At 34.8% G+C, this 17207-nt stretch overlaps 1 protein-coding gene across 2 annotated transcripts in view; it reads left to right on the top strand.

Moving 5' to 3' along the window:
• Positions 1 to 17207, top strand: part of LOC143239556 (lachesin-like) — a 134995-nt gene that overhangs the window by 100162 nt on the left and 17626 nt on the right. For both annotated transcript variants that reach the window (XM_076480740.1, XM_076480741.1), the window contains exons 5-6: positions 6139 to 6267; positions 10600 to 10890. In XM_076480740.1, the coding sequence (XP_076336855.1) occupies positions 6139 to 6267; positions 10600 to 10890 (420 nt within the window). The remainder of the gene's footprint in view (positions 1 to 6138; positions 6268 to 10599; positions 10891 to 17207) is intronic.

The following is a 17207-nucleotide window of genomic DNA, read 5'->3' as shown; positions in this document are numbered from 1 at the left end:
CAAAGATTGTACAAATAAAGAAAGTTGATTAAGTAAACCTATAAATTTGGTTGACTGATCCTTTCAAATTGAATCGTCAGAAAGCCTAAAGGTATGTGTGTGTGTGTGCACGTTATATTGGTGTCTGCGTTTTATTAGTGATGTATTATTGTTTAGAACGTAGTTAGAAACGATGTTGATCGAATTAGTGCTCACGCATGTAAAAGATACGTAACCGAAGACTCTTTTTTCGTTTCTCAACTGAAAAGAAGTCATACATTACATGTCAAAAGCATTGTTACAACATAATGTGTTTTTGACGTTCTTTAGAAGCATGCTTATATTTCAATGTGAAGAAAGATAATATATATAGAAGTTCCAAACATGTCACGTTCGATTTAGTGACGGAAAGTAATCAAAACTTTTAAAGCACTTACAGGAATGTTGTACACGATTTTCTTTTGTCATTTGAGACAGTTCCTGTTTCCAATCAAACATGCTTCTCCTAAAGAGAAGGCCCAGCATAGCCAGGTGGGTTAAGGCGTGTAACTCGTAATCTGAGGTTGCGGGTTCGCATCCCCATTGCGCCAAACATGCTCGTCATTTCAGCCGTGGGGGCATTATAATGTGACAGTCAATCCCACTATTCGTTGGTAAAAAGAGTAGCCCAAGAGTTGGCGGTTGGTGATGATGACTAGCTGTCTTACACTGCTAAGTTATGGACGGCTAGCGCAGATAGCCCTCGAGTTGTTTTGCGCGAATTTCAAAAACAAAACAAACCTAAAGAGAAAACAAAATCAGAACATATTGAACACTATTTTCAAAATTGTAATAATAGCGAAAATTTGATTTGTCTCTTTGTTTCTCGTTATTATTTCATGGTTTATATTTCTCAATAAAACAAAAAGCGTGTACTCGAATTTAGTTTTAATATTCCACAGAATATTAAACAGAACCAACGCATTATTGAAATATTTAATTCTCGGAAACCTTTTATTTATATCACAGATTCACTTCATATGTTAGAAATTAACACTCTTTTCTTTTTTGTGAACTTCAAAACCTTTCGTGTTTCGTTAATAAACGCATCTATAAAGTTTTGTGAAAATAGACTAAAAATATAAAAATGTTACTTTACTAAACCTTCGTGTGTTATCTTCTAGGCCTGGCATGGCCAAGCGCGTAAGGCGTGCGACTCGTAATTCGCGGGTTCGCGCCCGCGTCGCGCTAAACATGCTCGCCCTTCCAGCCATAGGGGCGTTATAATATGACGGTCAATCCCACTATTCGTTGGTAAAAGAGTAGCCCAAGAGTTGGCGGTGGGTGGTGATGACTATCTGCCTTCCCTCTAGTCTTACACTGCTAAATTAGGGACGGCTAGCACAGATAGCCCTCGAGTAGCTTTGTGCGCAATTCCAAAACAAAGTTATCTTCTATCATGATTCTACAACAAATTATTATCTCGAAACAAACGCCCCCAGTAGCACAGCGGGTATGTCCGCGGACTCACACCGCTAAAATCCGGGTTTCGATACCCGTGATAAGCAGAACGCAGATAGCCCATTGTGAAGCTTTGTGCTTAATTCAAAACAGACGCAAAATATTAGTGTAACCTGTGACTTTATGTTAATTTTTTTATTTCACTTTGAAGTTCCCCCCCCCTCCAATATGACACTGATTTATAATCTATATTTTTACAGCTGGGACTAATTCTAGGATCTATACAAAAATGAGTTTTTAGTATAATACCTATTCTAGGCCTAATGTTTTCAGTCCTTGATACTAATTCTAGGCCTATGTTTTCCAAAATAACGTTATTTTTTTTTTCGAAGTAACACCGACCTGGTTCTAATTTTTGCCAAGTGGCAATATGTACAAACGCAAATTTTCAGAGAGAAATTATTCTTGACTTCACTTATTTCAAGTGGTACTAACTGTAAAGCTAATTGTGCTTTTTCATCTTTCTGAAGTGACTGTCTCTGGCAATTTGTTTATCAAGAACTGGTCCCCTCCCAGTCTGCGGAGTTAGAGCACTAGAAAGTGGGTTTCGATACCCGTTGTTGGCACAGCAAAGATAGCCCAGTATATATCTTTGTGCTCAACTTCAAACAAACTATAATTGGTCTTTTGAAATTGATACTAATTTCAGGCCATGTGGTTTTAAAGACTCTGTTAGATAAAGATACTTCATAAAGATATTATTTTCCCAAGCTGCTACTGATTCTAGATTAATTTTTCGAAACTACACTAATTCCAGGGCTAGATTTTCTAAAGTAATATTTATTACGTGCCTCGGTCTTCGGTGATATTGACTCTGTGCTTATAATTTTGCCAGAAAAACTATATCTAGACCTTAATTTATTATGTTTATGTTTGGTTTACGTAGAGATTAATCAATTTATTAAACATAAAAAATATGCGATTTTTGTAAAATCTCCTCTTACCTGAGCGAAGACATACGCAGATTATTTGCGATCTGTATTACTAGAAATAGTATCTTTATGATAAAAGACTGCAAGTTTGCATTCGAACTCTCACAGGACCGTCTATTTACTGAAAAAAAATATTAAAACTAACACGTGACTATTTACATTATCCTCCCTATAAATGAACGGCCCGGCATGGCCAAGTGTTTTAAGGCGTGCGACTCGTAATCCGAGGGTCGCGGGTTTGAATCCCGATTGCGCCAAACAAGCTCGCCCTTTCAGCCGTAAGGGTGTTATAATGTGACGGTCAATCCCACTATTTGTTGGTAAAAGAGTAGCCCAAGAGTTGACGGTGGGTGGTGATGACTAGCTGCCTTCCCTCTAGTCTTACACTGCTAAATTAGGGACGGCTAGCACAGATAGCCCTCGAGTAGCTTTGTGCGAAATTCAAAAACAAAGTTATCTTCCATCATGATTCTACAACAAATTATTATCTCGAAACAAACGTCCCCAGTGGCACAGCGGGTGTGTCCGCGGACTCACACCGCTAAAATCCGGGTTTCGATACCCGTGATAAGCAGAACGCAGATAGCCCATTGTGAAGCTTTGTGCTTAATTCAAAACAGACGCAAAATATTAGTGTAACCTGTGACTTTATGTTAATTTTTTTATTTCACTTTGAAGTTCCCCCCCCCTCCAATATGACACTGATTTATAATCTATATTTTTACAGCTGGTACTAATTCTAGGATCTATACAAAAATGAGTTTTTTAGTATAATACCTATTCTAGGCCTAATGTTTTCAGTCCTTGATACTAATTCTAGGCCTATGTTTTCCAAAATAACGTTATTTTTTTTTTCGAAGTAACACCGACCTGGTTCTAATTTTTGCCAAGTGGCAATATGTACAAACGCAAATTTTCAGAGAGAAATTATTCTTGACTTCACTTATTTCAAGTGGTACTAACTGTAAAGCTAATTGTGCTTTTTCATCTTTCTGAAGTGACTGTCTCTGGCAATTTGTTTATCAAGAACTGGTCCCCTCCCAGTCTGCGGAGTTAGAGCACTAGAAAGTGGGTTTCGATACCCGTTGTTGGCACAGCAAAGATAGCCCAGTGTATATCTTTGTGCTCAACTTCAAACAAACTATAATTGGTCTTTTAAAATTGATACTAATTTCAGGCCATGTGGTTTTAAAGACTCTGTTAGATAAAGATACTTCATAAAGATATTATTTTCCCAAGCTGCTACTGATTCTAGATTAATTTTTCGAAACTACACTAATTCCAGGGCTAGATTTTCTAAAGTAATATTTATTACGTGCCTCGGTCTTCGGTGATATTGACTCTGTGCTTATAATTTTGCCAGAAAAACTATATCTAGACCTTAATTTATTATGTTTATGTTTGGTTTACGTAGAGATTAATCAATTTATTAAACATAAAAAATATGCGATTTTTGTAAAATATCCTCTTACCTGAGCGAAGACATACGCAGATTATTTGCGATCTGTATTACTAGAAATAGTATCTTTATGATAAAAGACTGCAAGTTTGCATTCGAACTCTCACAGGACCGTCTATTTACTGAAAAAAAATATTAAAACTAACACGTGACTATTTACATTATCCTCCCTATAAATGAACGGCCCGGCATGGCCAAGTGTTTTAAGGCGTGCGACTCGTAATCCGAGGGTCGCGGGTTTGAATCCCGATTGCGCCAAACAAGCTCGCCCTTTCAGCCGTAAGGGTGTTATAATGTGACGGTCAATCCCACTATTTGTTGGTAAAAGAGTAGCCCAAGAGTTGACGGTGGGTGGTGATGACTAGCTGCCTTCCCTCTAGTCTTACACTGCTAAATTAGGGACGGCTGGCGCAGATGGCCCTCGAGTAGCTTTGCGCGAAAATTCAAAAACAAACAAAAACAAACATCCCTACAAATGAAAATGATAGTCAGACAAACTGAAACATGACTTCGGTTTTTGTTTAAGTAGTTATTTAATGGAGTTAATATTCATCACACCCAAGTGAACCACTTGCACAAGCAAAATTTTCAGTGCTAACCTTTATATATGTCAAACTTTACCATCGTATCTTCTGTCTCTGAAGTTCAACCGAATCAAACAAGTGTTCTTTGCATGTAGTTTGAAAATGCATCATAAAATAAAAATATTAATACACGTGAGCTGAGTATTATCAAATTACTTTACGAATCTTCAGTACAGGCTAGCTCAACGATGTTTTAAACCGTAAAAGGAAATCTCGTGCTTTCCTCTTGAGTTAATAATCTATTTTCCCAGCGTAACGTTAGAAACAGGAAAAACTTAAATCAAAATAATTGTATTTTAAGAGATTTTAATTTGCATATTGTAAATCATAAACTTTGCATATTTCTTCTGTTTTAAAAATGAAAAATATTATAAAATAAAATGACAGGGAATTTAACTAAATTGGTAGGTTTTTGATGCCCAAAAAGCATTTTTCTCAACCTGTAAAATAATTTCATTTAACATGTCTATAACACAAGGTGAAAACATGAGTTCCGGGGGCCTAAAGTGTCAGTATCAACTGTCGATTCTTTCGACAGTTACCTTAAGGTATATCAGTATAAAGTTAAATTAAACACAAGCCGAAGCAGAACTTATTTTGACTTTTCGCCCAAAGGGATTTGGTATTGCTGACGCCAAAACTTTTGACCCTTCTGGGTTTCATACACAGTTTGTATGTTTGTTTCATTTCTTATACTTGCTGCTCCGGCATATTAGAACAGGTTAATTATGCGTTAAAAACCCAAATGTTCTTAGCCGAATCAACTGTTGTTGCATTCTAATGTCATTACTTTGCCTATCGAACTCATTACTGAGAAAGTATGAGGCGTTATGTGCAGTTGATTTTGTGAATAAATTGTTTATTAACGTTTTAAATTTGTGTTTGAATTTGAATATCCTTCCTAACTGAGTGATAATGTGAGTTTTTAAGACTCAATTCTTTCACGGATGACCATCAAAAATATTGTCATGTTTTCACAATTTCGTGTATTGTTTTGGCAGTATTAAAAAAGTTGTTTACAAAGCTGTCCAATTACACGTACATCATGTGCACATCTGTTTTTTGGAGTTTTCAAGCCTTATGAAAATAATCGTGAATTTCATGAATGGTCAGTTTACTTGCGTTTCCCCTCTTCTTATTAAATGATAATTATTACCATCTACCGATTTTATTACATTGTGTTGCCTATATGAAGTTCGTTTATGATAACAGCTACCCGAGTAGTAATTGCACTGTAAACGTATTCTAACGCAGAAAATTGATATCACTAGCAGCACGATGGGTCTGAAAGCGAAATTGTTCCAAAACCAAGTTGTACCTTTCCTCATTAAATCGACTATGTTCCGAAAGATGGCGCAGCAGCTATTTTCAGATTAACTTGACAGCTATTAATGATTGAGTTTTCGTTGAGATCTGATATTTGTGGATACAAACCACATATAAATTATGATAATAAGAAAGAGAAGCGACATCTAACACACACTTTTATTCATCTTTTTTCCTTCCAAAAAGTAGTTCTAAATGTCTCTGTTATAGATTATAGTATTAACATACCAGACAACCTCCTGCAAATGTTTGTCTGAGCAAAGATATTTGACGTGTAGGAACACGTTTTTCTTTTCCTTTTCAACGACAGTTAATAATTGATTTATGGTACGTAGTGTAAATGTTTTCTTTGTTTCAGAAAATACCTACGAGGGTGAACACTTAACCCTGGTCAACATCACTAGGCAGCATGCTGGGGCCTATCTTTGCATTGCTGTTAATGGTGTACCTCCCTCTGTCAGTAAGCGGCTAATGCTCTATGTTGAATGTAAGTATAAAAATCTATCACCGTAGATGTAGCGAAAAAAAGAGCAGCCCTGCGGTGTGAAGTAAGTAAGATAAAATCTCAAATTTTTTCTTTCGTTGTCCATTGAGTAATGATTGTATTAGATCATTGTGTTTTTTTATTGAACGAAATTAGGATGATTTTAAAAAAAAAACTTCTTGAATTTAGACAAAAGATTAATTGTAAACAAACAAGTTTTCATATTTTTATTAGATTTATTTTTATTAAAGTCATTTAAATTGTATGGATAGTTTTCTCGAATAATATTTGGTGAATAGATAACTTGGTGAATTATATAATTTGTTGTTTTTTTTATTAAACTCAGATAAGTTAGATTGAAAAGTCTTCTTGAATTGGGTATAACAAAAGGTTAGTTGATAAATAAGTTTATAGTCGTATTAGATTGTTTATTAAACTCAGGTAAGTTGATGTGAAAAGTATTTTTAAGTTAGGACAAAAGATAAATTAGTAAACAAATAACTTTCTTTTGCAAGTAACAGGCAAGTTTTAATTAGCAAATTACGGTAATTGTTAAAATAGAGGTAGTTAAAACCCAGAAGTGTATTTTTTTAGAAGACTGTCCTCATAACTTTATACTCGTTAACTTAACTTTGTTAAGTTATTTATATGAACATGAATTTCTGAATAAATTGGTGTGGAATGACTTGCTACTAATATATAAACTTATGTCTTTTACTGTTCAGTTGTCTGAATACCAAGGTGCACAACTAAAAAAGCTTATTACCATTGTATGAAAATATATCTACTTGTTACATATTATAATTTTATTTCAGACACGTCTCCGATTTATTATATTACGTACATTATGTATTACTATTTCAAATATCCGAAAATTTGAATATAAATGTAGAAGTTAATTCACTGTTAATATGTATCAAACTTATTATATTTGCCAACAAGATTGATAGAAACAATTTTCTTTTTCAACACAAATATATTTTAGTGTACAAACAGTGTTTATTTGTCTTGGAATTAAGCACAAGGCTGTACAATAGGGTACCTGTGTTCTGCCCATTACAGGGATCGAAACTCTATTTCTAGCAGTGTGAGTCTGCAGACATACAAGCAATATACAAACACAGAAACAATACAATTTATAACAACGGTTATTAATTCATACGCGCAAGAACATTCTACAAATTTCAAGAACAGTCAAGAATATACGTCACATACTAAAAAACATTGTGCAGAAACAAGCGTAGTCACTAAAGTAAATATGCAACGGTAAATTCGTTACATGCTGCTATCAGTTGTCTCCATACCAATGTCGTTGTTGCATGACAATTTTGTGATATGTTGTATTAATAAAACAGTAGTGTAATAGGACAATAGGTAAGTTTTATGGTATATTAGTTTATGATAAAGTTTTAGGACTTTAGTGACAATTAAATAAGACAGTGAGTAAATGTTATGGTATAATAGTTTGTGATGTGTTACATATTTTTAGACGCAATGTGACAAACTAGCAAACTAAATGTTACAGAATGTTAGTGAAAAAACAGAATTAAGATAACTTATCTGGTAAAACTTTGCGATATCTTACCATTTATAATCACAATATACTCTTAAGTATCTAGTAAATAATGTGCAAAAGAAATACTTGATAAAATCTCAAAAAAGAAATAATTATGTGCATTTAATGCCTCTGGGGTTAACAGTGCTAAAAGAAAAAGAAAATACAAGTTTGAAACTTTGAAAATAAAGTGAAACATTGCAAGAGTTTGAAACGAAACAGCGAAACAGCCGAACCGTTATTTGTTTGTCACCGTAAAAGGAATTACCAAGGGGTCTAAAACTGAAATCTAGATACTATTTAATACTGGAAGTGTTTCTGAACAGAACTAAGAAAAGCTATTCTTGAATTTGAAGGCTTAAAAATGCACGACTATTATCTACATTCTTCCAGTTTGTTTTAAAAGAACAGTGATGTTTGTTTGTTTGTAACTTTTTGTTAAGTAAAAATTACACAATGTGCTATTTGCGCTATGCCCACCGCAAGTATTTAACCATGTCTTTGGCGTTATAGAACCTCAGATATACTGCTGAAACATCAGGTTAAGAACCGTAAGTAAAGACTGCTTAAAGATACAGAAAATGCAAGCTCAGGAAAACACAAAACATAAAAAGAAGTTTTTCTCTCTGAAAATGTTATGTGATTAATTTTATTATCAAAATAACTACTGTGCAATTCTGTAACAACGTTTTACTAAATTTACCATACAGAAAAGATTCTTTGTTTGTGGAATTTTGCGCAAAGCTATTCGAGAGCTATTTGTGCTCAGTTGTCCTTAATTTAGCAGCTAGTCAACACCACCAACCACCAAAACTTGGACTACTCTTTTACCAACGAAATGTGGGATTGGGCGTCACGTCATAACGCTCTTTCATGGCTGGAAGGGTGAGCATGTTCAGTGGTGCCATTCGAACTCGCGAACCTCAAATTGCGAGTCAAGTGCCCTAACTACCCAATATTCGGTGATTTTAAACATTCTGTGTTCACCATTAGGAAGTATCTTTTGTTGTTTTCTTTGTCATTGAACCTTGAACTACACAGTAAGATATTGCCACCCAGTGGCACTGCAATATGTCTGCAGACTCACCCCGCGAGAAACCGGGTTTTCATACTCGTGCTGAGCAGAGCACAGATAGCCCGTTGTGTAGCTTTGTGCTTAATTTCAAACGAACAGTGATTTTTGGTGACGAGCAAGTTACAAACTTTCTTTGCTAACCTGAAGATGACCTAAGAAGGTCGAAACGTTGTTCGGTACTGTATTTTAATGACATTTTTAATACCCACACCAGACGTCTTGAGAATACAAACAAACAATGAACTATTTAATTTCTGCCCACCACGGCTATCGAAATCTGGTTCTAACCGTTATAAGCCTACAGACTTACCTTCGTGCCATTGGAGTAGATGGAATGTTCTTTTATCTTTATGCCATTGTAGTAGATGGAATGTTCTCTAACCTTCGTGCCATTGGAGTAGATGGAATGTTCTCTTAAGTTAAATATATTTGTTAGTTCCACATTTAATCCCACTAAACCTGAAAGAAAAAAAAAACGCTATTTCTAAACTGAAGCTTAAGTTAAACAATTTCCAAACTGTAATATTCAGATATATTCACTGATTTTCTCTCAGGAAGTACATCTTCAAAGGTTTTGTATCTAGTTGTATTATTAATATGTTATTAGGAAGTGCAGTTTCAAAGGTTTAACATATTGGCGCATCATCACCGGTTTCTCACCAGAACCTAAGTTTTATGCTGAGTATATCCTTACTATGATGTATAAGTACTCCTGGTTTGGAACCATTTCCTCAAATACACGTTCCGCACTTTGGGGCGCAGCAGTAATTATCATATCCCAATATTCGATCAAACAAGAGTATCAAACAAGAGTATCAGAAAGACAGCAGTAGAAGCTATTGACTCGCTTCTTTCCCTTTAGTCTGTCAGTTCAAATTTTGGGACGAATATAAACACAAACAGCCCTTTTGCTCGAAATTCAAAAACAAACAGACAAACTAAGAAACGTTTGTAAGTGTATTAGTCGTCTCCGACTGCTAGATTAAATAGTCGTGTTATTTCTTGTAATTTGTTACCAAAAGTCCACAGTTGTCGTTGTAACCATTCATACATTTCTTTAAAATGAAAATTCAAATGTTATTTAAATGTAATTTTATGATCTCCAAACAAAGTAGTTGTAAGAACAAGCTACCTCAAATGTTTTCCCGTAACTTTTAAAGCATTATACTGTATACATAAATAACGTTTCATTTTACCGTATACATAAAAAACGTTTCATTATACTGCATGCATGAATAATGTATTATACAGTCTTTTGTTTCTCATCATTCAATCCAACTGGTAAGTTCTGGTATCGAACGAAAGTCTTACTTGGCAGCGACTTCTAGAGACAAAAGAGAGATTTAAAACACAATGTTTAAGCACTCTTAATTTTCCACTTAATGAACAAAATAAGAGGAATATATAAACAATATCTAGACTTAACTTGATTTTATAAAAATTGTTGGACCTATTTGTATTCCAACATTTATCTGGCGTTTAAACTGTAACTTTAACAAAACTAGACTGAGTTTTGCTTAACCAAATACAAGGGTGTTAATAAAACAAAACGGAGCTATTAATTCAGTAATATTTTATCGCGTAATGTGTAACAACCCTGACTTAATCTCTGAGCTCATAAATTATAGGTCGATTTACTCGGACTGTTACAAATGTGGAATGTTTAAAGTCAATAAACAAGTTCGCGCGTATCTCAACATTTCAGATTTACCAACGGTCACCGTCCCAGGAGGCTTTCTTGGAGCAGAACTGAGAACATCGCCTGTTTTAACGTGTTTAGTGGTTTCATTTCCTTCTTCGACTATCTACTGGGTGAAAGAAACCGGTGCTGGACTGACTTCTGGAAGCAAATATAATATCAGCACTCAGAATGTTGGGGAAACTAAAGTCCAAAGTAATCTTAGTATTCACAATCTCCAAGAAACTGACTTAGGAGTTTACAAATGTTTGGCTAAAAACACCGTGGGAACAGGAATAGCAGAAATCTACCTGTTTAGTAAGTCAGACGTGTTGTTTATTTTTCAATTGGCCTAGAAGATGAGTGGGATAAATAAATCTTTATTACACGTTTCAGTTCGATTTTTTAAGGGCACATCAATCGGATGTTTAGCCTAAAAATGTATATTAAGATGTACGTGTGATGATTTAGAAAAATTAGTATTGTGTGATTTTGAAAGGAATACAACAAACATAGCATTCTGCACACTAATAAAATAAAATACCGAAAAATGGGCTTCAGTTGGGTATATTTAGATCTGTTATGCCTCAGTCCTTGCCACTAATAGCTTTTCTTTGTCCATTGTGGACAAAGTGTCATAAACTATAAATTTATATGTATTTACTCCACAACAAGTGACCATAGTCTATACACATATATGCTCCCAACCTCTTTCGAATCTTAATTAATAAAATACTCAACAACACTTTGAGCTATAATGCATCATAAGAATAATCTCATAAAGAAGCTATGGTTATAACTTGTACACTTACTGGTTTGTGTCGGTGTAAGTGAAGAAAATAGCATCGTGGGATTTAATAACATTTTGGTGAAAGGAATGGCATTGTGAGATTTAATAACATTCTAGTGAAAGGAATGATATTGTGAGATTTAATAACATTCTAGTGAAAGAAATGATATTGTGAGATTTAATAACATTCTAGTGAAAGAAATGACATTGTGAGATTTAATAATCTTCTTCTGAAAGAAAGAACATTGTGACATTTAATAACATTCTAGTGAAAGAAATGACATTGTGAGATTTAATAACATTCTAGTGAAAGAAATGGCATTGTGACATTTAATAACATTCTAGTAAAAGAAATGACATTGTAAGATTTAATAACATTCTAGTGAAAGAAATGACATTGTGAGATTTAATAACATTCTAGTGAAAGAAATGACATTGTGAGATTTAATAACATTCTAGTGAAAGAAATGACATTGTGAGATTTAATAACATTCTAGTGAAAGAAATGGCATTGTGACATTTAATAACATTCTAGTGAAAGAAATTACATTGTGAGATTTAATAACATTCTAGTGAAAGAAATGACATTGTGAGATTTAATAACATTCTAGTGAAAGAAATGACATTGTGAGATTTAATAACATTCTAGTGAAAGAAATGACATTGTGAGATTTAATAACATTCTAGTGAAAGGAATGATATTGTGAGATTTAATAACATTCTAGTGAAAGAAATGACATTGTGAGATTTAATAACATTCTAGTGAAAGAAATGGCATTGTGACATTTAATAACATTCTAGTAAAAGAAATTACATTGTGAGATTTAATAACATTCTAGTGAAAGAAATGACATTGTGAGATTTAATAACATTCTAGTGAAAGAAATGACATTTTGAGATTTAATAACATTCTAGTGAAAGAAATTACATTGTGAGATTTAATAACATTCTAATGAAAGAAACGACATTGTGAGATTTAATAACATTCTAGTAAAAGAAATGACATTGTGAGATTTAATAACATTCTAGTGAAAGAAATTACATTGTGAGATTTAATAACATTCTAGTGAAAGAAATGACATTGTGAGATTTAATAATCTTCTAGTGAAAGAAATGACATTGTGAGACTTAATAGCATTCTAGTAGTATTTGAATAAAATAATTCATAGGATTTAATAATCTTCTTGTGAAAGAACGAACATTGTGGGATTTAATAATATATTAGTGGTGTTTGCACCAAATAACATTGATGGATTTAGTAATATTCTTTTGGTATTTGAAGAAAATTACATTGTTGGATTTAATATTTTGGTGGTGTTTGTATCAAATAACATTGATGGATTTAGTAATATTCTAGTGGTATTTGAATAAAATGACATTGTAGGATTGAATAATATTTTAGTGGTATTTGAATAAAATAATATTCTAGGATTTAATAATATTTTAGTGGTATTTGCATCCTCATGATATCCTTAACACCCCATTTGTCAGATAAAACAAGCTGAACTGCGAAGTTTTGAATCTACATATGCTTTCACTTTTTATTTTTTTAACACATGAACCAGGGCTGAGCGTGACCTTATAATGAATGTAATAGGCTGTGGATGTGATGTTTAGTGATACGCGTCGGGTTATTACCAAAAGCAAAATTGCGCCCTGCATTTTGGGGGCGCGGGTGCCCTATGAAAATGACTATCCAATTCCATTGTACGGTCAGACGATAGTATCGCAACAGATAGCAGTGGACTATGTTGCCTGGTTAACTTCTCTCCAGTCTCTCCCTTCAAAATTAGGGACAGCTAGCGCAAATAGCACTCAAGCAGTTTTGGGTGAAATTAAAGAAACATACACATAAAGCTATATTCATGGAAAGCTATTTTCGAAGATAGAAAAATATTTACTTTCACGTTACTTTCAAGGTGCGGGTTCGAATCCCCGTCGCACCAAACGTGTTCACCCTTTCAGCCGTGGGGCGTTATAATGTTACGGTTAATCCCACTATTCATTGGTAAAAGATTAGCCCAAGAATTGGCGGTTGGTGGCGATAACTACCTGCTTTCCCTCTGGTCTTACACTACTAAATTAGGGACGGCTAGCGCAGATACCCTTTGTTAGCTTTGCTCGAATTTCAAAAATAAACAAACAAACTTTCAAGTTGGATGCAGATCATGTCGCTGAGCATTTCCAAATAATTTTACCGGTAGATGTCAGCCTCAGAATCGAAAACGTTTCTCTGGAAGCTAATTCATTAGGTATCATTAAATGTTGTTTGCAATTGTTCAGGATTCTTCAGTTGTTTTACGTCATGGTCCAAAAAATAAGTAAACAAATGAATAAATTTAACTGGAGCATCACCACTACTTATTTCTACATAAATAAAACTGGTCATAAACCAATAATTTTACACAAGATATCCAGGTGAGCTACTGCTCATACAAGCTGTAAATTCTTATCGTGGGGTCTCCCGGTGTGTCACCGACAAGCTTACGAACTTACCATGTTAATATCAGTGTTTCATGTATCGTACTAGACAGAGCATAAACAGTTTGTTGTGTAGTTTTGCTTTGAAACGTCAACATTTCATACATAAGAACGTGATCACAATCATAGGTAGGAACATAGTCACAAACTTTCGATTGTGACACTGAGCTCTAAGACTCAGTGTCTTTTCATATCGTAAAAATTTTATGAGGCAAATATTACACCCAGAGACAGCTTAAAAAGTTTACTCTTCACCCCAATATTTACGTTACTTCCTGATAAATCTGTAAAACGTGACACCAGAGTCCTCGTTCAAAATATAAATAGTTAATCTTAAAGTATTCAATTATGTACGTTCATTATAGCACTATTCAATACATATTTACATACATTAAATTTGTTAAACGTTTCCTAACATTTGTTTATTCCGATTAATCACTGACAGATGGCAAATACATCAGAATTATTTCTTTTAGAAGACGAGAGAAGGCTTACTTGTATCTTGGGTTATTTCATAAGAAGACATCTGACCTTGTCAACACATCTACTGTTAATCAAGTAAATAATTGCCACTGGAAAGTCCCACTCATTAATATTCAGTTTCTAAGCCGCAGGCATAGTTTCATAATCGCTTGGTGATTCTGTACGTATTGTCTCTGACATATCAGGACATGGGAAGTTTATTAATATTGCCTCGTGCAAGGCATAACTCGGTTGAGTTTAACCTAATCGTATCTGATGTCAGAGTTAACACGCTGGCCGTACGTTTGTTTTTGACATTCTTGCTATTAAATAAACTCGAGAGAAAATTAACAAAGAAACAAGTGTATACACTGGTCAAGAACAAGTAGGAGCTTAGGGGAGGCTTAGCAAGAGACTACAAAGTACAAAAATGGTGAGAAATGTATTGTAAAGTACAGCTGAAATATGTCAAGTTTAGGATGTTCAACCCCTTTATCTCAATATTTTAAAGGATGCGTTTGTATGCACACGGTTTTTCAAGCACGTGTAAAATGAATTCGTTTCTAATGTGGATAGTACAGTAGTGCCCAGGTAGAAGTAATAAAAATCGCCTGGAGATGCTAAAGACTTAATCAGAGCAATTCTATGAGGAGCAAGTGGTATGGCTCCCCAAAAATGTGGTTGTTGTTTTGAAGTAAGCACAAAGCTACACAATGGGCTATCTGTGCTCTGCCCACCACGGGTATCGAAGCCCGGTTTTTAGCGATGTAAGTCCGCAGACAAAGCGCTGAGCCACCGGGGGGGGGCCGAGAATGGAGTATTTAAGAATTCCTAAATTATCCTTCGTTAAAAGCGGTCGTGTAATACATGACAACTTTTTAAACATTATTAACATGTTGAACGTGTGGGGTCTAATTCTACACTCGTTCCTTTGTCTATATAATGTACATTGGCGAAACTAAATAATTGCTTGTGACTCAGAAACTGCGGGTTACGTTTAGGGATGTAGGGCTTACAAAGATTATTAACCTCTGGGGCAGCACAACCTTAAATCTGCCACTGGGTTACCTACCCCTGGTCTATTGGATGATTGATTAGAGTCGTGGGTTTGAATCCCTATTATATCAAAGCATGCTATTCTTTTTAGCCGTGGTAGTCAATCCCAGCGTTCATTGTTGAAAGAATATCTCAAAAATTAGTAGTGGGTAGCGGTGACTAGCTATCTTCCCTCTAGTCTACCACTGTTAAATTAGGGACAGCTATCGCAGATAACCGTCGAGTAGTTTTGCACGAAATTCTAAACAAATCAAGCCAAACTCTTTCTAAGCGCTGATAGCTAATGAAATAATTGCGTGTGTAACTGGAAGATTGCTGCACCTAATTAATCCTAATGAGGTTATACCCGCCCCCTCATTGATTGTTTTTGCATTATTCGCATAAACATGACGGATCCTCTGTATAGTTATCATTATTCATTACTGCTTTAGATAAACAAAACATTATCACCCATTAATAAAAAGTGAGGGATCCTATTTAAATAATACATGTCTTACTTATTGTTATATTTGTATGTGTCTTCCCTTTAAACTTCTTTGGAAATATACTTACAATGAGTCTTCCTAATGTTAATCCTGAAATATGTGGTTTTGTGAACTCCATTGACAATGTTTTTAATCATATATCTAAAGCACTTATATCGTCCTCGCTATTTTGAAATTAGAAAGTAATCCAAGGTATGAAGATACGGGTATGTACCCTCTTTTCTGTGTAACAGTTTAAAACTAAAATAAAAACCACACTATTTTCATAAATAATTAAATTCAGCTTATATTTCATTGCTTATTCTTATTAAATAATTTTTCAGAACTTACAGAATTTTTTAACAAAAGATTGTCTTCAAAATTGTACATTGAACACGAATTCGATTAACTTTGGTTTTCATATGATTTTTGTTTGTTTATTTCTGGGCCTGGCATGGCCAAGCGCGTAAGGCATGCGACTCGTAATCCGAGGGTCGCGGGTTCGCGTCGCGCTAAACATGCTCGTTCTGCCAGCCGTGGGGGCGTTATAATGTGACGGTCAATCCCACTATTCGTTGGTAAAAGAGTAGCCCAAGAGTTGGTGGTGGATGGTGATGACTAGCTGCCTTCCCTCTAGTCTTACACTGCTAAATTAGGGACGGCTAGCACAGATAACCCTCGAGTAGCATTGTGCGAAATTCCAAAAAGCAAACAAAAACAATTGTTTATTTCTTTCTTGTTAAGCACAAAACTACACAACGGGTAGATGATACTGTAACCACCACCATAGGTATCAAAATTTAGTGTTATAAGCTTTCAAACCTCCCGCTGAGCCACTGGGACCTGATTTTTGTATGATACGTGATACTCATTAATATCGAGCTAATATTATAATTAAAATTCTTTACTACTGACAAAAATCTATTGAGTAAAGAAAGTAACTTCTCTTTAATAAATTTGTGTAAATCATTGAACATGTGAAAAAGGAAAAAGTTGCCATCAAAATATTGTAATATTTTTAAAGTCTTTTATCAAAACAATTTTTAGTTATTTGTCTATGGTGGGGGCCCGGCATGGCTAGGTGGTTAAGGCGCTCAATTCGTAATCTGAGGGCTGCGGGTTTGAATCCCCATCTCACCAAATATGATTGCTCTTTCAGCCGTGAGGGCTTTATGATATGACGATCAATCCCACTATTCGTTGGTAAAAGAGAGGCCCAAGAGTTGGCGGTGGATGGTGATGACTAGCTGTCTTCCCTCTTGTTTTACACTGCTAAATTAGGGGCAGCTAGCGCAGATAGCCCTCGTGTAGCTTTGCGTAAATTAAAAAGAAAATCGTCCATAGTGTCTCCTTCTCGTATACTGATACGTTTTAAAGTTGTG

The sequence above is a fragment of the Tachypleus tridentatus genome, chromosome 13, assembly GCF_004210375.1.
Source record: "Tachypleus tridentatus isolate NWPU-2018 chromosome 13, ASM421037v1, whole genome shotgun sequence".
Classification (NCBI taxonomy): Eukaryota; Metazoa; Arthropoda; class Merostomata; order Xiphosura; family Limulidae; genus Tachypleus; species Tachypleus tridentatus.
Note: the sequence above shows the minus strand (reverse complement) of the source record. Positions and strands in the feature narration are given on the sequence as shown.